Source organism: Entelurus aequoreus, linkage group LG02 (genome assembly GCF_033978785.1).
Source record: "Entelurus aequoreus isolate RoL-2023_Sb linkage group LG02, RoL_Eaeq_v1.1, whole genome shotgun sequence".
Taxonomy (NCBI): domain Eukaryota; kingdom Metazoa; phylum Chordata; class Actinopteri; order Syngnathiformes; family Syngnathidae; genus Entelurus; species Entelurus aequoreus.
This window is the reverse complement of record NC_084732.1, coordinates 74,653,449-74,676,164: the sequence shown is the minus strand read 5'-3', so window position 1 is coordinate 74,676,164 and position 22,716 is coordinate 74,653,449. Positions and strand designations below refer to the sequence as shown.

At 39.3% G+C, this 22,716-nt stretch overlaps 1 protein-coding gene across 8 annotated transcripts in view; it reads right to left on the bottom strand.

Annotated features, from left to right (window-relative positions):
• The window catches only part of myo9aa (myosin IXAa), a 220,808-nt gene that overhangs the window by 150,141 nt on the left and 47,951 nt on the right, over positions 1-22,716 (bottom strand). For all 8 annotated transcript variants that reach the window (XM_062032142.1, XM_062032150.1, XM_062032189.1 and 5 more), the window contains exon 2: positions 17,218-18,175. In XM_062032142.1, coding sequence (XP_061888126.1) covers positions 17,218-18,093 — 876 coding nt within the window. In that variant the 5' untranslated portion in view covers positions 18,094-18,175. The remainder of the gene's footprint in view (positions 1-17,217; positions 18,176-22,716) is intronic.

Sequence of the window (22,716 nt, the reverse complement as noted above, 5' to 3'; positions counted from 1 at the left end):
CCTATTCACAATCGTTGACAGACTGACTAAACCCCCAACACAAATACCAGCCGAACTCCATTCCACGCAGAAATGCAATGACTTTGCATTCTTTTATACTGATAAAATTGAAGGCATCAGACGCACCATCAATATCTCAAGTAAAAAAGTTGGATCACCACCCCATTTAGGCAAAAGTAACACAGCAATGATGGCAAGCTTTAATGCCATAGACTCTAAAACTCTAGTGGAAACGGTGACAGCTCTAAAGTCATCCACCTGCTGCCTTGATGTTTTACCTACCAACTTCTTTAAGAATGTTTTTGACTGCCTATCAACAGACATCTTGCAAATAGTTAATAATTCTATTAAATCGGGCAATTTCCCGAAGGCTTTCAAAACTGCAGTCATTAAACCTCTTCTAAAAAAGCAGAGCCTAGATGCCTCTGTTATCAACAACTACAGACCAATTTCAAATCTACCATTCATAAGTAAAATAATTGAGAAAGTTGTCCTCCAACAACTAAATCACTTCTTGGCTTCTACTGGCTGCCACAACAACTTCCAGTCAGGATTTCGACCTCTTCATAGCACAGAGACGGCCCTTCTTAAAGTTATAAATGACATCCGTCTAAACACAGACTCTGGCAAAACTTCAGTATTAATGCTTTTGGACCTCAGTGCTGCATTTGACACTGTCGACCACTCAATACTTTTGGACAGGTTGGAAAACTGGGTGGGGATCTCAGGCACAGTTTTAAGCTGGTTCAAGTCATATCTACAAGATAGGAAGTATTTTGTTTCCATTGGTGACTTTGTATCAGAACCAACCAACGTAACGTGTGGAGTCCCCCAAGGTTCAATCTTGGGGCCGACTTTATTTAACATCTATATGCTCCCACTAGGACAAATCATGCAAAATAATAACATTGACCATCATTGCTATGCCGATGACACCCAAATCTATGTAGCGCTATCACCAAATGACTATCGCCCCATAGATCTTCTGTGCCAGTGCATTGAGCAAGTCAAACACTGGATGTGCCAAAATTTCCTACAACTAAATGAAGATAAAACTGAGATAATTGTTTTTGGTGCTAAAAAAGAAAGGTTTAAAGTCATCCAACACCTTCAATCACTGTCCCTGAAAACCTCAAATAAAGCCAGAAATCCTGGGGTTATTTTAGATTCTGATTTACATTTCGACAGTCACATCAAATCAGTAACAAAATCGGCCTACTATCACCTCAAAAATGTAAAAAGACTTAGAGGGCTCATGTCAGCTCAAGACTTAGAAAAACTTGTACATGCCTTTATTACCAGTAGGCTAGACTATTGTAATGGTCTCCTTGCAGGTCTTCCCAAAAAAACTGTCAGGCAGCTACAGCTTGTTCAGAACGCTGCTGCTAGAGTTCTAACAAAGACCAAAAAATGTGAGCACATTACACCAATTCTTAAATCCTTACATTGGCTCCCTGTACATCAGAGAATAGATTTCAAAATCCTCCTGCTCACATATAAATCACTACATGGTCTAGGGCCCAAGTATATCACTGATATGCTCCCACTATATACGCCCTCTAGATCACTAAGATCTTCTGAGACCAATCTGTTAGCGGTTCCAAGAGTAAACTCAAATCAAGGGAGATCATCATTCAGTCACTATGCAACACATAGCTGGAATAAACTTCCTGAAGATGTCAGACTCTCCCCAACTCTCACTACTTTTAAAACTAGACTGAAGACTTTTATGTTCACCTTAGCTTTCAGCTAAATCTTTTAATCTTTTAACTTTTAACGTCTGCACTGTTTTTATTTTTATTGTCTGCATTTTAATTTTGCTTTTATTTTCTTTCATTTCACTTTGTTGTCTGTGAAGCACTTTGAGTCTGCCTTGTGTATGAAAAGCGCTATACAAATAAAGTTGCCTTGCCTAAGTTGCCTTGCCTACCACAAGAGGTGGGAACGTATATTAAAACCATACAGACCACAGCTGAGAAATGCTTTGGTAGCCTTCGAGGGGACGCTCGTGGCTCAACAATGCCCTATGGTTAAGAAACACTACTATATACCATCAACCTGAAGGGGACTGCAGATGCAAATTAGCTTTTGGCTACATTCTGGCACAATAAACATTTTATATGCTTATTAATGTGCATTGTCCCATCACGTAACAAAGATATAACAAATATAACAAATGGCAATTTCAACTCAGTTTTATTATACATCTTTGAACAACCTTAGTGGTGTATGGAGTGGAACAGGCGAAAGGTAAGTCGGAGAAAATGCAGTCGTTTATTAATGATTCAATGTTTCTGTGCGACCCGGTAGCAAATGCGTCACAGACCTGTACCGATAGCCGGTGGTTGGGGATCACTGCTTTAGATGGTGGCAAATTAGCATTTTCTTTTGAAGGGAACAATATCTAGTCAGGCTAATGACTATAGGCCACGGCTATTCAACTAAATTGTTTCGGGGCCATATTTACCAAAAAACTATGGACTGGGGGGCCGGATGTCTCCCTTAACTATTAGTCTTATTTTGTATATTCAGGAGAACCAGTGTGCTCTGCAGTAGACATTTGATTTTGGTCTATTGATTTTGTCAGATTTACAGGAGCGCTTTGCTGCAGACCTTCTGCAAAAAAGCGAGTCAAAGTCTTTAGTGTTTTGACTAACCAGTGTTAGTCAAACTCTCACAAGTTTTTTGAACCAGTTGAATACCCCAAATGGAAAAAAAGAGGACTTAAAATGTAACCTTGACCACTACTTGCATAACTAAAGAAGTTGAACAAATGACTATTGATTATATCTGAAGTAAACAAGCTACAGCAACATCTTAGTTACATATATCACATTAAAAAAACATTTGTCATTGGCAAAAAGGAGAGGACTTAAAGGGGTGCCTTGAGGAACGCCTCAGTTATGCAAATCACATGTTTGGACCCGAGTGTTTGACATTTGCTAGCAAGGTTAAAATATCAATGCAAGGATCTGCCAGTGTGTTTACAGTGGTCCAAATTCCTCCATACAACAGGAACACTCTACTGTTTTAGGAATTTGTTGCAAGAATGTTTGTCTCCCAAATTCAGAGCTGAACTCAAAGGGCCGCCAGTTGAAAAGCCTTGCTATAGGCTGTAAATGACGCCGATATTTTTACGAAAGCAATGCATCAAAATGGAATTTTACTGCAAAAAGATTTGGTGCAACAACCGTGCCAGAGAACCAAGCCGTCTTTGTCCATCTATTTTTTGGCTGACGCACTGCTACAGGTGTAGTTAGGCAGGTGGTCAAGTTTGACATTCAGACCAGATAGTATGTGTGAACTGTGTGTACATACAAGGATGCTTGCACGTGTCCGTGCACCTGCAAACTGTGGTATGCCACAGCATAAAACCAGCATCTGTGAGTGGAGACAAACAGCCACATTGTCAAGCGACTTGGCTGCAGTAGAAGGAAAGTCACATAGGGGATGAGGAAGCTCCAGGGATAGCCAGATTTTTCGATTAATTTACCATACAAAATATAAAATGTTTTAATTACATCATCACAGAAGTTCTAGAATGCTATTTAAAATGTTAGGCTAAAAGTTCATAAATACCACATGGAGAGGAGTGGGCAGATCAATCCAAATATCAATAGTATTAATACCAAGAGACATTTCAGTATCGGATCAATAGTAGCATGACGAGAAGGATATTATTCAGTTCTTTTGAGTGTTTATTCTCGCAAATATCTGTGTTGTTGTTGTGTTGTTCATATTGTAACAATTGTTATTGTTACATATATTTATTGTTATATTATTTACAAACTCAGGGAACAGGTTCCTGGACACAAGGGTGCTTTGAGAAAAAGCCAAAGGATTTGAATTATATGTTTGTTTATTTCTTTGGCATGAATTACTCTAATTTGCTCAAATAGTTGTTTGGAATGACAGGTGATAATTAGTTTGTTGGTATCGATATATTTTATATTGTTGTATTTTGAATATTGTTTAATTGTTCACAAATGAGTTGTTTAAAAACAATGAGGTTTGCATTAGGGCCGCAGCTATCGATCAAGTAATATTTTGATTATTTTTTTCGATTAATCAAGTCATCAGATAACGTACACTTAATGGTCTTAATGCAGGGAAAATCATTTTAATACCCGCTCAGTGGCCTAGTGGTTAGACTGTCCGCCCTAAAACAGGAAGGTCTTGAGTTCAAACCCCGGCCGAGTCATACCAAAGACTATAAAAATGGGACCCATTGCCTCCCTGCTTGGCACTCAGCATCAAGGGTTGGAATTGGGGGTTAAATCACCAAATGATTCCCGAGCGCAGCCACCGCTGCTGCTCACTGCTCCTTTCACCTCCCAGGGGGTGAACATGGGGATGGGTCAAATGCAGAGGATCATTTTACCACACCTAGCATGTGTGTGACTATCGTTGGGACTTTAACTTTTTAACTTTAAAAAATACAAATAAATTTTTCTGCTTGCCATAACCTTTATTCGTTCTTACTAAGAAATACACAATATCAAAATGGGAATTGCACTTTTAAAATATGTGCATTGATAACTTTTATTTAATTTTTTTAATAATAGTGTTAGCTGTTCGCCGCCACACAGATCACAGCACCCACACCACTATGCTAATGTCGTTCTTTTGCAGCAGCTGTTCGGAAACTAAGTCTGTGTATTTACAGTTCTTTAAGTAATTAATCAAAGCATCAGAATATAAGTCCTAGATTTTTTTTCTAATCGGATTAATCTATTTATCGTTTCGGGGCTAGTTCGCATAAAATCTGTGTTTTTTTAAATAATCATACTCATGATCAACGCATTACAGTTAAAATCACAAAATCATTCAACGATAAAGTCAAAAGTAGCAGTATCGGCAATGCTATCACTGTATTAACTTGGTATCAAATCGATCTGCAGTATTACCCAGCCCTAATGGAAAGAGATTTAGGTTCAGAAACTTTACAGTTATTCAACTACACTACTCTTGATGCAAACATTTGTGAGTGAGTCAAATATTTGGCACACAGTTCAGGCATCCTGCTATAGTCGTTGCAATATGCACCTTGCATATTCCAGGGAGTGGAGCCCATTTGCTGAAATCTCTGGTTAAGTATTTGAACTTATGTACCATCACTTTGTAGACGAGAACCAAACCAACTAAGCTTTCAGCGATGTAATGGTATACTCAGTAAAAAACATTGCATATAAATTGTGCTCAGTCACCCCCCTCACCCTCAGTATCCTAGCCAGCGGAAAACAACACTTTGCTGGCACAGGACATCTCACTTGACTCCACCCAGCTGAAGTAATACACTCTCATTGTCTGCATGTGCACGGATGTGGTAGTGAAGGACATGATGAAACAGCTGACCTGTGTAAAGTACCCTGGAATGTTTCTGTTGACTGAGACCATGTGGAGCACATCAGGATCTCAACAATTCTCAGGCACAGAAAATGAATACCTACAGTCGCGATCAAAAGTTTACATACACTTGTAAAGAACATAATGTCATGGCTGTCTTGAGTTTCCAATCATTTCTACAACTCTTATTTTTTTGTGATAGAGTGATTGGAGCACATATTTGTTGGTCACAAAAAACATTCATGAAGTTTGGTTCTTTTATGAATTTATTATGGGTCTACTAAAAATGTGACCAAATCTGCTGGGTCAAAAGTATACATACAGCAATGTTAATATTTGGTTACATGTCCCTTGGCAAGTTTCACTGTAATAAGGCACTTTTGGTAGCCATCCACAAGCTTCTGGTTGAATTTTTGACCACACCTCTAAAACCTTAAGTCTTGGGAGCAGTTGGGTGTTCCAACAGGACAATGACCCCAAACACACGTCAAAAGTGGTAAAGGAATGGCTAAATCAGGCTAGAATTAAGGTTTTAGAATGGCCTTCCCGAAGTCCTGACTTAAACGTGTGGACAATGCTGAAGAAACAAGTCCATGTCAGAAAACCAACAAATGTAGCTGAACTGCACTCATTTTGTCAAGAGGAGTGGTCAAAAACTCAACCAGAAGCTTGCCAGAAGCTTGTGGATGGCTACCAAAAGCGCCTTATTGCAGCGAAACTTGCCAAGGCACATGTAACCAAATATTAACATTGCTGTATGTATACTTTTGACCCAGCAGATGTGGTCACATTTTCAGTAGACTCATAAATTCATAAAAGCACCAAACTTCATGAATGTTTTTGTGACCAACAAGTATGTGCTCCAATCACTCTATCACAAAAAACTAAGAGTTGTAGAAAGTATTGGAAACTCAAGACAGCCATGACATTATGTTCTTTACAAGTGTAATTACATTTTTGATCGCGACTAAGTATTGAAGCCTTGCTTTACAATAAATTCACTGAAAGAATGTATAATGCTTAACTGTAAGAGAGGGACTAATTCAATAAATGAGGTAGAAGTTATGTCCAAGAACACATAGTAGACATTTGAATGGACACCTCCCAAGGTGCTATGTCTCAGAAACATTTAGCCTTTTGAAAGTCAAGAGACCATCTGAAAGATTTAAATGACACACATCCTCATTCAAAGCTGGAGTTCAAGACTCGAGCAATGAGTCTAAAAAGAGGCCAACTGCTGTGTTGTGCTGTTTGAAGTCATTTGTCAGCTCCTAAAGATAGCGTTTTCAGCACTGGCAATCATTACTGATAATAAACACTGTTGCAGATAGCTGCCTGCAACCCACTGCTTCAACTAAAACGGCAAAATGTCACACAAAAAAAAGAAAAGGGCCTGCATAACCTTTTAACAGCAGGTTGTTTTGAAATCCATCTCACCTACGGTATGAGGGAAAGCAGAAGTCTAGAGGCGGTACTACATTCTTAAAATAATCAAAACATCCTACAATCTATGTTCCATTGTAGCATGGAACAGGGTGAATGGACAGCCCCAAGGCAAGTACATTCTAGTACTTGTGTGTGTGTGTGTGTGTGTGTGTGTGTGTGTGTGTGTGTGTGTGTGTGTGTGTGTGTGTGTGTGTGTGTGTGTGTGTGTGTGTGTGTGTGTGTGTGTGTGTGTGTGTGTGTACAGTATACATTCAGAATAAAGTCACAGGAATGTGGTTTTATGTTCATTGAGTGAGATGTGACGGGAAGGGAAGAACTTCAGAAAAGGACTAAACTAATTATGCGGAAGTTGGCCCCCACACCCCACGCAAAACTCAGGTTAAGAAAAAAGCCCCAAATGTGTGTGCCGTTAAAATAGTTTTTGTGCTATTTACGATTTTTAATTATTAAAGATTATTTATTCAGCCCCCACAAAATTCTCCAAATTAAACACATACTGTAAAGCCTAATTCGTTAGTAAAAGTGCTGAAAAAAATCGAATCACATCCGAATCGTGATTCTGATTCTTAATCGATTCATTATTTTCAATTGAATTAAAATATAATGTATTTTCTAAGAACACATTTTTCATGATACATTTTAGGTCATCTCTGCACTTACTTCAGCAGCCAATAGAAGCTCTTGTAAACTTTTGGAAAAGTTTCTATCATAAATTTGTACCAAATAATACATTGTGAGAAGCGGTTTGAATCAACACTAATGTTGAATCGAGTATGGATCCTGAATCAAATCGTCACCCTAAGCATCGGAATCAAATCAATTTCTAAAGAGCCCAAATATTCCCACCTCTATTTGTTAGTGTTACATTTGTGCCGGTTTAGAATTATTAACTATGCTGCCATACCTTTTGAGTTATTAAAGATTAAAGTTTTCAGAAATTACATCATAAGCCCCTCACCGTCTGACATACTCAACCAAAACAGTATCATTGTTTAGAGCTGTGTAAGTGATGTTCTGAGCCGGTTAAATTAATGATATTGCTATTTTAATGTTTTATAATGAACCTTATTAAAACCAAATTAAAGCAGATAAGTCAACAATAGGGCGAGTGTTATTTGAATATTTTACATGTCATTTTGTGGTCCCAACATAAGTCAGTCAGTGAACTAAGAAAAAAATAGCACACTGATACAACCAACAAGTAGCCATAAAATAACAACAAACTAAAATGCTGTGTGTATGTTCTAGCAATGTTTTATAGTCAATGAAGTCATCACCTACAACCACAGCTTTATTAAGTCAGGCAGTTGAGTGACGAGACACATCAGAGACTGAAAACACACGATACGCAGATATGTTGGCTAACTTCCAGAACCTCTTGTAAGAGATATCCTCAATAAAAAGATTTAAAAAAAAAAAAAAACTCTCTATGCATGGTTCAAGCTTCAGGAAGTTTTGTTTGCAACTGGAGACGCTCATTGAGACACAATAATTCCACATAACTGCACCTCCTTAATATTGTTAATAGATTCGATAAATGATCATTCACCATGGTATATGCAACTCCAAAAATATACACAATGGGCAAAGATTGTAGAACCTAATTTATTTAATATATATATATATATATATATATATATATATATATATATATATATATATATATATATATATATATATATATATATATATATATATATATATATATTTTTTGAGTTGAGTTGAGTTGAGTTTGAGTTTATTTCGAACATGCAAGCATACAACATGATACATCACAATTTCCAGTTCCTCTTTTCAACATGTTTGAAAAGGAGTAGGAAGAAGCAGAGCTTATTTAATCCTTCCCCTTTTCTTTTACATAACAGCTGCTAAAACTTTTGTTCACTTCCTGTTTTAAATTTATTTTTTATTCCCTTTATTTTATTTAATCCTTCCCCTTTTCTTTTACATAACAGTTGCTAAAACTTTTGTTCACTTCCTGTTTTAAATTTATTCACAATATACTCCATAAGTAATCACAATAAACATAAATAAATAAATGATAATTGGTGAAGTAAGTCATATTTCATATGATGAGATAAGTAAGATTATTTTGAGAATGAAATAATTATTTTGGCCTACAGTGTTACAGTATGTTGTACATTATCATATCTAAGAAAGACCTGGTAAGAAAATCCATGCACAAAAACTCCCTATTGTACTCCGAGGAACATATTAAATAGTAAAGCATCTGGATATGATTTTCTATGTTAGCTTCGGTCCACTTAAAGAGCTAAAACTAGTGTGTGATGCATCGATCGATCGACCACTGATCACTATCGGACGATTTTCCTGAAAAAGTATTTAATCGGCAATTTATACCTTTTATTGCCGATCACAAACGCTGATTCCTTCTGGCTGTTATTTTATTTATATTTAACGGCTAGCATCTAATTGTGCGTTTCCAGTACTCAGTGTGGAGCTGCTACCCCTAAACCAATAATAATCACCAGCATTTCTTAGTATCTTAAGTACCATTATCACTCAGTGACGGGCCATGCGTTTCTCACCTAGGCCTTCAGTGATGCCCTACTTAGTCCGACTTCACCTCTCAAAATACCGTAATTTATGTCACCACATGGACACGGCTGGAGATACTAAACAGAAACCCACTTGCACACTACTGGGCATTGGATCCACTCAACAGTGAACGAAACAGTCTATTTTTCGGCGCATTTAACATTCAATAAACCCGCTTCAGCAATTAAAACATATCTTACGTGGTACTGTCAAAATTAAAAGAATTGTATAAAACAAAGGAAACATAAATAAAATTAACAAAATAAAATATTTGAACTGACAATTTGTAGGACCCATTCGACAACGGAAAAGCCAGTGGTACCGCTCGTAGTCGGTCGTAGTCGGTTGATTCGAGTGAAAGTCGCGGGCAAACCATTTCACCGGTGTCGGCCGACCTCGTTTCACAAACTGTAGTTTCTCTTAAGTATCCTTCTTGAAACTGGCCTTGCAAATATATTTTTGCCACCTAATCAACATTTTGCTCTCCTTCTTTGTGAGTACCGGAGAGTTTTCTGTGGCTTTCTATGGCTCGTATGGCTCCGGTGCCACCTCCTGTTTTCGCAACTTGTGATTGGATACTCACTTGGGTCTCCCAAGTGAGTATCCAATCACAGGACGCGTAAATGTCAGGGCCAGCTAGAAGGCCTTAGTGACAACAACTCGCGATCTAATTGGCTATGGCAATTGTCTATCAGCTGTATGTGTCCGTTCACTTACAGTGCACAGACGCCTACATTGTTGATTCTGAAGGCCCCGGGCAGATTTCGTACAGCATGGCAGCATAAGCTAGCTGAATTCTGATTGGATACAAACTGTAACCTAAAAACAACAGCATTGGAAGGAGCATAATATGACATGAAGGGAATATGAATACTTTTAGATATTTAGGGAAAGTAAATTAAAAATTACTTTTATCTTTAATTCTGATCATGATTTCTGGTTATGTTAGGCCAGCAGAAAAGGCCTTGCTGGCCCTGACGGCACACCACTGTTATTACTACAGGATGAGACTAAACATATACCCACCGAGAGCTAGGAACTAGGAGCAGGCATTCTAATAGCTAAGCGAGCTTGGAACAACACTAAGAAATTAATGCTTAGTGAGGTTTAAAGGCCTACTGAAACCCACTACTACCGACCACGCAGTCTGATAGTTTATATATCAATGATGAAATCTTAACATTGCAACACATGCCAATACGGCCGGGTTAACTTATAAAGTGCAATTTTAAATTTCCCGCGAAACTTCCGGTTGAAAACGTCTATGTATGATGACGTATTCGCGTGACGTCAATGGTTGAAACTGAAGTATTCGGACACCATTGTATCCAATACAAAAAGCTCTGTTTTCATCGCAAAATTCCACAGTATTCTGGACATCTGTGTTGGTGAATCTTTTGCAATTTGTTTAATGAACAATGAAGACTGCAAAGAAGAAAGCTGTAGGTGGGATCGGTGTATTAGCGTCCGGCTGCAGCAACACAACCAGGAGGACTTTGACTTGGATAGCAGACGCGCTATCCGACGCTAGCTGCCGACCGCATCGATGATTGGGTGAAGTCCTTCGTCGCTCCGTCGATCGCTGGAACGCAGGTGAGCACGGGTGTTGATGAGCAGATGAGGGCTGGCTGGCGTAGGTGGATAGCTAATGTTTTTATCATAGCTCTGTGAGGTCCCGTAGCTAAGTTAGCTTCAATGGCGTCGTTAGCAACAGCATTGTTAAGCTTCGCCAGGCTGGAAAGCATTAACCGTGTAGTTACAGGTCCATTGTTTAATAGTATTGTTGATTTTCTGTCTATCCTTCCAGTCAGGGGCTTATTTCTTTTGTTTCTATCTGCAGTTAAGCCTGATGCTATCACGTTAGCTCCGTAGCTAAAGTGCTTCGCCGATGTATTGTCGTGGAGATAAAAGTCACTGTGAATTTCCATTTCGCGTTCTCGACTCTCATTTTCAAGAGGATATAGTATCCGAGGTGGTTTAAAATACAAATCCGTGATCCACAATAGAAAAAGGAGAAAGTGTGGAATCCAATGAGCCCTTGTACCTAAGTTACGGTCAGAGCGAAAAAAGATACGTCCTGCACTGCACTCTAGTCCTTCACTCTCACGTTCCTCATCCACGAAGCTTTCATCCTCGCTCAAATTAATGGGGTAATCGTCGCTTTCTCTGTCCGGATCGCTCTCGCTGCTGGTGTAAACAATGGGGAAATGTGAGGAGCCCTTCAACCTGCGACGTCACGCTACTTCCGGTACAAGGCTTTTTTTTATTAGCGACCAAAAGTTGCGAAGTTTATCGTCGATGTTCTCTACTAAATCCTTTCAGGAAAAATATGGCAATATCGTGAAATGATCAAGTATGACACACAGAATGGATCTGCTATCCCCGTTTAAATTTTAAAAAATCATTTCAGTAGGCCTTTAAGAAGTGTAGATGGAAGCGCGTTATGACGCAGTTACGGACAAGAAATTAATAAGAGTCTTCAAAGAGGTTAATATAACAGCAAGAGTTGGCATTGTCGCAGGTAGTACATGACACGTAAGAGGAGGGTGGATCATACATAATTGTGTCGATACAGCATTAACACTAAAGCGATTAGGTCGATATTTTTTTCCCCTCAAAATCTTATTTTTTTGTATTTTTGGTAATATTTAGAAATTTGGGGAGTATGTCCCTGGAAGGGCAAAAACAAATTATTTCAAAGAGTAGTATAAGTTTTTTTTAGTTATTGTGTAGTATTGTTTTGATCAAACAATTGCATGTAATAAAATAAAATAAGAACATAGTTTAAATATTATGTTGATATTGTTACATTGTCAGTAGCAAAACCAATAAATGACCCGAAAAATCGCCAGTGAATACATGTGATTGGTATTGGTATCTCGAATTAAAACAGTTAAAATTTTTTTTAAAAAAGGTCAAGTTTAGATTCAACATAAATAGGGATTAAGTACAGATACTATACAAATGTGTTGACCTAGGCAAACTGTAACTAAAGGCTGTTTTAGACGCAGCAGACACATTTGATCATTCGCCACACTTAGTGAATGAAGGGGAATTAGGACTAAATATGCCAATGAGTTCATGTTGGCTGCCATTCCTCTCCTCCCCTGCTCCTCCTCCTCACTCTGCAGTAGCGCCACCGCTCCAGTCTTGGCATCAATCACCCTATGGGCAGATATGCAATCTAACTGTGCAAACAATTAAAGGCGGCTCCTCTGCACTCTAAACCACTCAGTCGTGTTGCTGTGTAACAGATTTACCCAGTATGCTTACAGATTAACTGCAGAGATGCACTGATGAATGGCGTTCTTGTGAAGTATGTTTGCTGAAGTGAGGACAATAAAGTAGAACCAGCTACTATTTGCAAGGATGTGTATCTTTGAACTTGGCTTGGATAGTCATTTAATTGCGTAACTACAGTGTTGCCTCGGTTTTTGTACGCTCCATTTTCATATGATTCTGTTTGACGAAAATGCTGGCTAAACCCGGTTTTGGTATGCCATCTCGATTATCATACAGCTAGAGTTTTAAATAAAGGTAAAAAAGTAAGTTAAATTAGGCTATGTTTACACTGCAGGGTGGGATTTTATTGTCAAATCCAATCTTTTTAGTGGCCGTTCACATTACAAAACAAAAATGCCATTTCTATTGTGAATGCAATCTGACCCGCATGCGGACATGACGTCATGACGTCGCACGCAATGCAGTGTTCACGGAATAAAACACGGCTTCCACTCCAATAGGTCCTAGTACTGGCGCATTTGTGGCAATTTCAAGGATTTTGTGCAATCAAAGTTAACATTTTCTGAACCAAATTAATGCGCGTAGAAGATTAAGAAGAAAGGGGACAAGTATTTTATCTCTTGCAGTTTTACGAGATATTTTGCTTCAATGTCTGCTTGAAGAGCGTGTCTGTAGGCAAGCAGTCGGAGACTGGAGTGGTGGAACTTTCACGTGAGTTCCTAAAACATTTTATTTTCAACTGCTTTCTGCTTCATTGACAACTATTCATTTTGTAACCGTCTATTTTGGCAAATAACTATGACGTTTCATTCGACCTTAGTGCGAGAGCGTTCACATTGAGAACACATCGCATAGACAGTGTATTTGATTTATACCCACATAAGAAAGAGGCCTGGGTCGGATATGAAAAATTTGGAATTGCACTGTTCACTTTGCACAGGTCGCATATGGGCAACAAAATTGGAAGTGACCTGCAGTGTGAACAGGGCCTCGGTGTCCCCTCCCCCTTACATTCACTTTTGTGTGGCGGCCCGCCACGGATGAATTTTTACCGCCTTAAATGGATCTGTGCTACCTGTTAAGAATTCTTGATGCGCTTTAGTGTTATATAGACCAGTGTTTTTCAACCACTGTGCCGCGGCGCCGTGAGATACAGTCTGGTGTGCCGTGGGAGATTATCTAAATTCACCTATTTGGGTTAAAAATATTTTTTGCAAACCAGTAATTATAGTCTGCAAATTATGTGTTGTTGTTGAGTGTCGGTGCTGTCTCGAGCTCGGCAGAGTAACCGTGTAATACTCTTCCATATCAGTAGGTGGCAGCCGGTGACTAATTGCTTTGTAGATGTCGGGAACAGCGGGAGGCAGAGTGCAGGTAAAAAGGTATCTAATGCTTTAACCAAAAATAAACAAAACGTGAGTGCCCCACAGTGGGTCTGCAGTTCTATGGGAAATGGGGCAAATGTACATTTATCAATTTCTGCACGTAAAAATCCATTCCGCACTATAAAATGAGTGTGTGTTCATATTAATGGGTGGGGTTCATTAAATTTGCATTATTTGTTATAGGAAAAATTGCTTTGGGTTCCATACGAATTGGTCTTCGACTGACCTTGTGATTACTCACAAAAACCAAGACATCACTTTACTACAATACAGTGGAACGCCCATGGTAAAACTACAGATTTGTTTTAAATTTTGATCTTTGAATGATCCCTTGCAAAGTAACATGGTTGCCATGATAAAACATAGTTTCACATTCGTAACTTCATCGTCATCTAAAAAGGTCCCACTGTTGAAATTAAAACCATAAGAACAAACAATAAGCTGTGCTGCAACAATGCCTTTACAGCCACCGATCTAAGGCAGAGAGCAGCAATGACATCAGGACACCAACTATTTCCACATTATACTGAGGACATATTTGAAATTGTTTCTGTCCTTGCTCGCCCTCATTTTGAAGACAAGGGTATATCTGCATTTTTAAGAACACTTTGGAACAAAATCAAGTGTGTACAGCCGGTGGTCAGGTGACGTGACAGAGAGTGAAACCCACTTTTGACGATACGCAACAGGTATTTGCTTTCCATTGCGCATACAGTTCAAGACGATGTTGCACAACTTTCAAGAAATGTCAAATGGTGTGTGTTCGAGTGACAAGAAGAAAAGGAATATGAGTGGAATGTTTTGAGAGATATAAAAACAACCAGTTTCCTTTACAGCCTTTGGCTGGGCCTCTACGGCATTTACCCTGAAACAGTCTTTCACTGTACTGTGGACACAAAAGCAAGGATCTACTAGTGTAACCACTGACAGTCCTACGGTTGCCCGCAGACAGAGCTCCTGTGTGCGCGGCATAATCCCCACACAGCTGGGTTCGAGGGCAATAAACCTCTGTAAAGAGTCCACACAATTTGGCACCAAGTGAGCCAAGAGGCAGGTGGGGGATAAGGAGAGTTGTGTAACTATCCAAAATCCACTTGAACCCTGAAATTCAGAGCAAAGCCCCTTGACTACACAATGGGAAAATAATAGAGAAATGGAAAAGAGGACATGTTTTTATTGGGCCAAATTCATTTATAACATTAGAGCATTAGAGAAAGCAGAAGAAAAAAACCCTTACAAGTCTGAAAGGACCTACGATTAATTTTGTCTTTACTGTCTTATAAATGTTACAATGTTGGATACTCGTGTTAAACAATGCCAAAGCGTCAAATCACAAGGCTAATTTCATGATAAAGTTTTATTTTTGTGTCTTAATTTTGAGGTCGCAAAGACAGAAAAATATTTTTGCAAGCACAGACATTATATTTAGAAAATAAACTAACCTCAAGCGAAAAAGAAAAATGTTTGAGCAAACAAAAATGTATTTTGTGCACAATAAAAGTGTTTGCATGTTTGCTATTATCAACATTAACACTCAATTACTGCTTTCTGCACAGTCAGACCAATGCACTCTCTCTTCTTCTCACTGAGGCTGCTCAGTGGCCTTGTGGTTAGTGTCCGCCCTGAGATCGGTAGGTTGTGAGTTCAAACCCCGGCCGATTCATACCAAAGACTATAAAACTGGGACCCGTTACATCCCTGCTTGGCACTCAGCCTCAAGGGTTGGAATTGGGGGGTAAAATCACCAAATTATTCCCGGGCTCGGCCACCGCTGCTGCTCACTGCTCCCCTGTGGGGATGGGTCAAATGCAGAGGGTAATTTCACCGCACCTAGTGTGGGTGTGTGACAATTATTGGCAATTTAACTTTTAACTTTAACCTCTAGCCTTTGTGCCTTCAGCTTTTTTTTCTGCACTTGCTCAAATTCTGGTGTGCCCGCACGCATGTTTTGAATCGCGTTAAATGAGTCAAAAAGGCAATCAATCAGAGAACTGGACAAATGTACGCTCTGATTGGCTGCTTGGTCTCCAATTAGATCACTTGTTACATTGTCCCGGAAGCACCTGTAAACAACAGCCAAGCAAGAATCTCAGCTCTCTGAAGCTGTTTGGCTGATAGTCATAATGAATGAGGAACAAGAACAATTTGGTGCAATAAGGCCACATGAAAGTTGTTTTAATAATTTGGTTTTATGAACCTCATATGTATGTATATGACTATAATGGAGTTATTTTTTTTGCAACGTTTTTAGTTTGCAACTATTAGCTGTTAGCCGCATCTCGATCTATTTGCAGACGAAGAAACCAATCAAAGCGTACATTTGTCCAGCTCTCTGGTTAGTTGCCATTGTCAAAACTTATGCGAGCGCACAGCAGAAATCTGAGCAAGTGTAGAAAAAAAAAGCTAAATGGGCAGAGGGGAGAAGTTGAGAGAGAGGAAAAGAGGGGTGCGAGAGAGTGCATTAGTATGACTGTGCAGAAAGCAGTAATTATTGAGTGTTAATATAGATAATAGCAAACATGCAAACACTTCTATAGTGCACAAAATAAAAAAAATTTCGGTGAAACATTTTCATTTTTCGCTTAATTTATTTTCAAAATATAATGTCTGTGCTTGCAAAATATATTTTTCTGTCCTCAAAATTTGCCTTTGCGACCTCAAAATTAGGGCACAGATAAAACTCCATAGTTTATGCATTTTGGCATGAGCTTGCACGCAGTTTTGGATGCCTCTGTTCGGGAAGTCTGGCTACGTTGTGACGTAATGCAAAGTGTAAATCGATCTGCAGGTGTGCAGGTGTACCTAATGTCCTCACCGGGTGAATATATATATTGTTTATGAAGTTTATTTTCGACGGAGTGTGGAAAAAAACCCAGCATTGACGACTTCTAGATATATGTTTAAACAGTATACATTTTTAAAATATGATACTTTTGGAGACGGTGGGGCGCGGTTTCATTTGCTATCTGGGAACGCTTCCAGAATCGAACATCTTGCAGACAAACTCAAACAAAAACGGGTTCTAAGTGACTGTGGAGCAAAATGAATGCAAAATTTACACCAAAGCCTATCCAATACATATTATCTAGACTACAAGAAAGTATTTTAAATGTAGATTAAAGTCATCATAGGTCCCGTTTAAGGCAAGTCTATTGATTAAAAAGACAGTCAAGCCACTAATACATCAGTATTTACAGTAGCAACGTTAATGTGCTAGAATGCTTCAATGTTTGCTTACCTCTAACACCGGCCCGGCACCTAAGATTATCTGCTCCACTCCACTGGCAAAACCTTTCTGGCTGAGAGCGGTCAGATGATGGATAAGAAAGTTTGTGCTTTGCGTCTTGCCAGAGCCACTTTCCCCAGATATCACAATGCACTGATTCGTCTGTCTCTGCAGCATGGCATGGTAAGCAACATCAGCCACTGCGTAGATGTGAGGCTCTAAGTCTCCCAGTGAGTGATTGTCATACATCTTCACATATTTGGGATTGTAAATAGGCAGGAACTTGAAGGGGTTAATAACGATGAGGATGCTCCCGACGTATGTGTAGATTTTCTCCTGGCGGAAGCGTGAGCGCAGGTTGTCCAGCAGCGAGCGCTCATTGAGCTCCGGCAGGCAGCATAGATCAGCGTGGTCACCTTGGGATTCGGGTTGCGGCAGTAGTCCACGTTCCACCATGCGCCTGCGCTCCTCCGTGACCTGCAGCCACATCTGTAGGCTGCCACCGTAATGAATGGAACCGTCCAGGTTCTTCAGCCGTAAAAGGAAGCGGTAATCCTCGCCTCCAGATGCCGAGCGATGCTCCAAAGCCACACGGGGCCAGAGCAGCATCCTCTGCACAGGGCAGTCGCTGGGGGTGAGGATCCATTCTTCTCCACCAAACTCTTTCACCTCTGCCAGGACATAACACTTGGTACGGTCCAGCCGGAGGCGATCGATGACATGTTCGATGGTCTCAGCAGCTGAGGTGGTCTTTCGGGCACTGATCGGGCAGTAGATCGTGCCTTCCGCCAGGGCGCCCGGGTAGACGCGCACGGTGAAATCTGAATCCTCAAAGCGCTGCCGCCGTCCCAGAGTGCCCATGCCGCCAACGCCATCGCGAACACTCATGGCGGAGCAGGAGTGCCCATTAGCAGCTGTCAGGCACCTCCTTCACTGGGCTGTAGAGGCCACCGACATCAAGACATCACCACTGTAAAAGACAGACGAAGCATGTCACAACTTTAATTTCTCCAAACACAGAGCGCTTAAGCCACCAACATCTGAAATTTGACCGATTATGACCGAAAGATTGCATAGCTATTACGTAACGCGCCATCCAGCCCAACGATTTTGCTGGAGCGCGGCATGCCTACTCATAGAGGATAAACGACAAGTCATCAGGATCTACAGGATTATCATTAACACACATCCTCGCTCCCGAGTGCACGCATAAGCTCCACTAAACACCGAGACGAGCAGCTGCCGTCCTCTTTTAGCGAGCACACAATCACGCCATTCAAAACTTTCCTCAGACAAAATACTCTGCTGCACACGACACAACTAAAGCACAAACACATGTTCCATATACCGGTAAGTAATCATAATCAATTTAAATTGACACATCATTTAAAAAACAGTAAAAGTCTTGAAATGTAAAACAGACGTTTGGCAGGATGTCTTTTCAACAGTATCAACTGAAATAAGAGGTTGCTCGCTAAATACCTACAGATTATACAACCCCTAAAACAAACATCAATAAAGCTCAGGCATCTTATTAAAATGCATGCAGTAGGATGTTTGTCACACTTTCCATTGACTTTAAAACAACAACAACAAAATGAAGACAGGAAATGGAACAGGGTCATGCAGGGTACAAATATTGTGGCCCATAAAAGGCTTGCCCCATGGCGGGTTATTTCCCGGTGTCCCTATTCTGACCTCATGTCGTTTGTCACTTTTGCGACTTCGAAATGGCCATGACTCATACGAACGCAACCTGAGCGACATCTTTTCCAGCCTCACATTAAAAACAACGCTCAATCTATCTGCAGGTACAAGACAGAATCCATGTAGCTATAACCTGAAGGGCGAGTGTGCCCGTGTGCCGCCTGGAACAGATGGTCAGTTTGGTGCTTAAAGGATGGGGGGGTGGGGTTAGACTTGGGGTCATGCTGGCAGCCTCCGTGTTAACCATCACATGAGGAAAATTGACTAATGGGCATCTTCTTCAGCAAGACCCCTTTGAATCACTGCACACCTTTTAAAAACGACAATATGACAATTAAAAAAATGACCTGCAGTGCATTGGTGTCTTGCCAGATTTAAGATTTTGTCATTTATATTCCTACTGTAGAAGCACTTGCATTCAGAGGAGGTGCTACACCCTGTTTAGATTCCAGTTTCACGCATTAAGAACCCAAAATGGGGATTGTTACAATCATGGTTTGATTGTCAAAGATGTTTGGCAATGTAATCTGTGATTCTTCTACCCGGTACTTAAGGCTTGTGGTCATGCTGGTAGCCTCTGTGTTAACCACCACATGAGAAAAATGGGCATCTTCTTCAGCAAGACCCCTGTCAATCACTGTATTGTACGCGAGTATTGTACTGTGAATTTAAGACAATTCTGGAAGACATATTCCTCAAACTGAATGGTCTTATGGTAGATAATCACTGCACACTTTTTAAAAACGACTTACTGTATGCGAGTATTCTACTGTGAATTTAAGACAATTCTGGAAGACATAATCCTCAAACTGAATAGTCTTATGGTAGATAATCACTGCACACCTTTTAAAAACAACTTACTGTACACAAGTATTCTACTGTGAATTTAAGACATGTCTGGAAGACATAGTCCTCAAACTGAATAGTCTTATGGTAGATAATCACTGGACACTTTTTAAAAACGACTTACTGTACTCGCTTGAGTTTTGGTTTTTTTCAGTGAATTTAAGACAATTCTGGAAGACATAGTCCTCAAACAGAATGGTCTTATGGTAGATAATCACTGCACACCTTTTAAAAACAACTTACTGTACACAAGTATTCTACTGTGAATTTAAGACATGTATGGAAGACATAGTCCTCAAACCGAATAGTGGTATGGTAGATAAATACATTTTCAATGTAAAATTCAGTCTCAATAATAATTCAAAAACATAATCAATGTGACTTATTGCTAGTTTGTGGGAGTTAAAAAAAAAGTGAACCCATACAACTAGTAGTGTATGTACATGCGGAACACAGACATAGTCATATACTGTATAAAACAATCAATATATTTGTACTGTACACCAATCTTGGATAGTATTACTTGTATATAATGTTGATAGGTGACTAGTATATGTCTTGCTGTAAAGCAAGGGTAGGGGACCTATGGCTCTAGAGCCAGATGTGGCTCTTTTGATGACTGCATCTGGCTCTCAGATAAATCTTAGCTGACATTGCTTAACACGATAAGTAATGAATAATTCTGCTGGTAGTCACAGTGTTAAAAATAACCACAGATCAACCAGACTACAAAGCCATCAGCAAAACCATGCAGCACCAGAAGTCGCACCAATGCTAAGAAGTATTTTATTTATTATTGGTTACCTTCAGAATAACAATGTTATTAAAAAGAATAAAATACTTATTATACTCTAAAAATGTTGGTCTTACTTAAAAATGCACGCATTTAGTTGTATTCCGTGTTAAAATATTATATGGCTCTCACGGAAATACATTTTAAAAATATTTGGCTTTCATGGCTCTCTCAGCCAAAAAGGTTCCCGACCCCTGCTGTAAAGTATGCACCTAGAGTACTTGCTTGCTCAGTGATTGTATACTTGTGTATTTGTTGTATGTTTAGAGAGCTAACAACTGCCGAAGACAAATTCCTTGTATATGCAAGTATACTTGGCCAAATAAACCTGATTCTGATTCTGATCACTCTTTTATAGTTATTAATAAAACCAGTAGATACAGTACCGTACTACAGTCCTTTATAGGATTTTGCAGGCTTTTTTTAATGATTATCACAGCCTAAAATGCCTGATTTCGTCGCAGCTTTTTTCAAAAAGTTGCGCATGGTTGTGATGTTTTGGTGCTTATTTTTTATAAATAACATTTTGTTACCAATTTATCAATTTGTACAGTGTTCTTTTTAACTATATGTGGTCACTTTAGGTCATTATTGTCGGAGCTTTTATATTAGTTGGGAGTTGTGTCTCCATTTTACAACCAGGAGGCATTCCCATCTCAGTGAGTCACTATTAGAGATGTAAAGATATAAACATTTTATATCATGGTTATGGTATCCCAGCTATCATTATTGTAGTATTGTCGAATGTGCTCAGAAAATACATATACACACACACTGAAATATTTTGACTGTTTTTTTGATAATTAAAATAAATAAATAGACACTGTCAGAAAACCTACTATTTTGCATGTTTTGTGTATCTTATGCTTCACTTAGTGTTTTAGTCTTAGTATTTTATCTGTTTGAACGCACTTTAAAAACACCTCGGTCTCCAATTCCACTGAGTCTAGAACGATCACAAGTTGAAACTAAAAGCTGTGCAGAACGGAATATCTTTGTTGCTCAGACAGCAAAGTGTTTATATAAATTTAGATCAATCAATCAATCAATCAATCAATATTTACTTATATAGCCCTAAATCACAAGTGTCTCAAAGGGCTGCACAAGCCACAACGACATCTTCGGCTCAGATCCCACATGAGGGCAAGAAAAAACTCAACCCAATGGGATGACAATGAGAAATTTGGGTATGCTCTTTCTGAATAGTGAAACGCGTTAATGTCTCTTGTTTTCATGTTAGCATTTAAGATAGCGAGCTGGCGTCTGTCACAGTGAGTTTATCAAAGTGAACTTATCAATCACAGTTTTTGATAACTTTAATTTATAACAGTAGTATTAACCCAGTAGTATTAACCGTCTGGAGTTTTACAGTGGTTAGCAATATTACCATTTATTGTTACATCCCTCGTCAGTAGTCACATAAAGCGAGACAAGAAAACATACCGGTTGCCTGATTTAACGTTTCTGTGTCCTTTACAAGAACACACTTTATCGATTTACAGGCCTCACGTCCGTGGTCCGTGTTCAATCTCCTGGCATTTTACACATTTTTTTGTTTTTGTTTTTTTACAGGTGTGCTTTTAATTTGAAAGCCTGACTTTACTGGCCACTGGTTGCAGTACGTCAGCGTTGACCGAGTGTTGCCACAAGTTACAGTTGCCTGCCTTTGTTTATGTTCCAACTGGGGCTGTTAAACAATTAATATATTTAATTGCAATTAATCGCAGTTCGTTCATAGTTACGTGAAAATTTATTGCAAAATAATCACAGATATAATTTTTCATTATTAATAAGTGTACCCTAGACTAGACCTGGGCAAATTAAGGCCGGGGGTCGCATTTGGCCCGTTAAACTTTTCAACCTGGCCAGCCGAACATTCTCAAATAATTTTTCTAGCTCTTTAATATGGAAACTGTAGCTGTCATTATGATGTGCAGTGATGTTTTCAAATTACCATAAGTCTTAAACTATACAAAGTATTTCAATAGTTGGAATCTTTGCTTTTGCATGATATACTAGTTACGAGGGTAATCGAATTAGTTACTATGGTAATCTAAGTCACAGCAACTCAGACGAGGCACCAAGCAGTGTGGGTGGGGAGCATTTCCACAGAGTGTTTCCAGAGCGGCCAGCCTGAAATGCAGGTGTCAGAGACAGACGTGGAA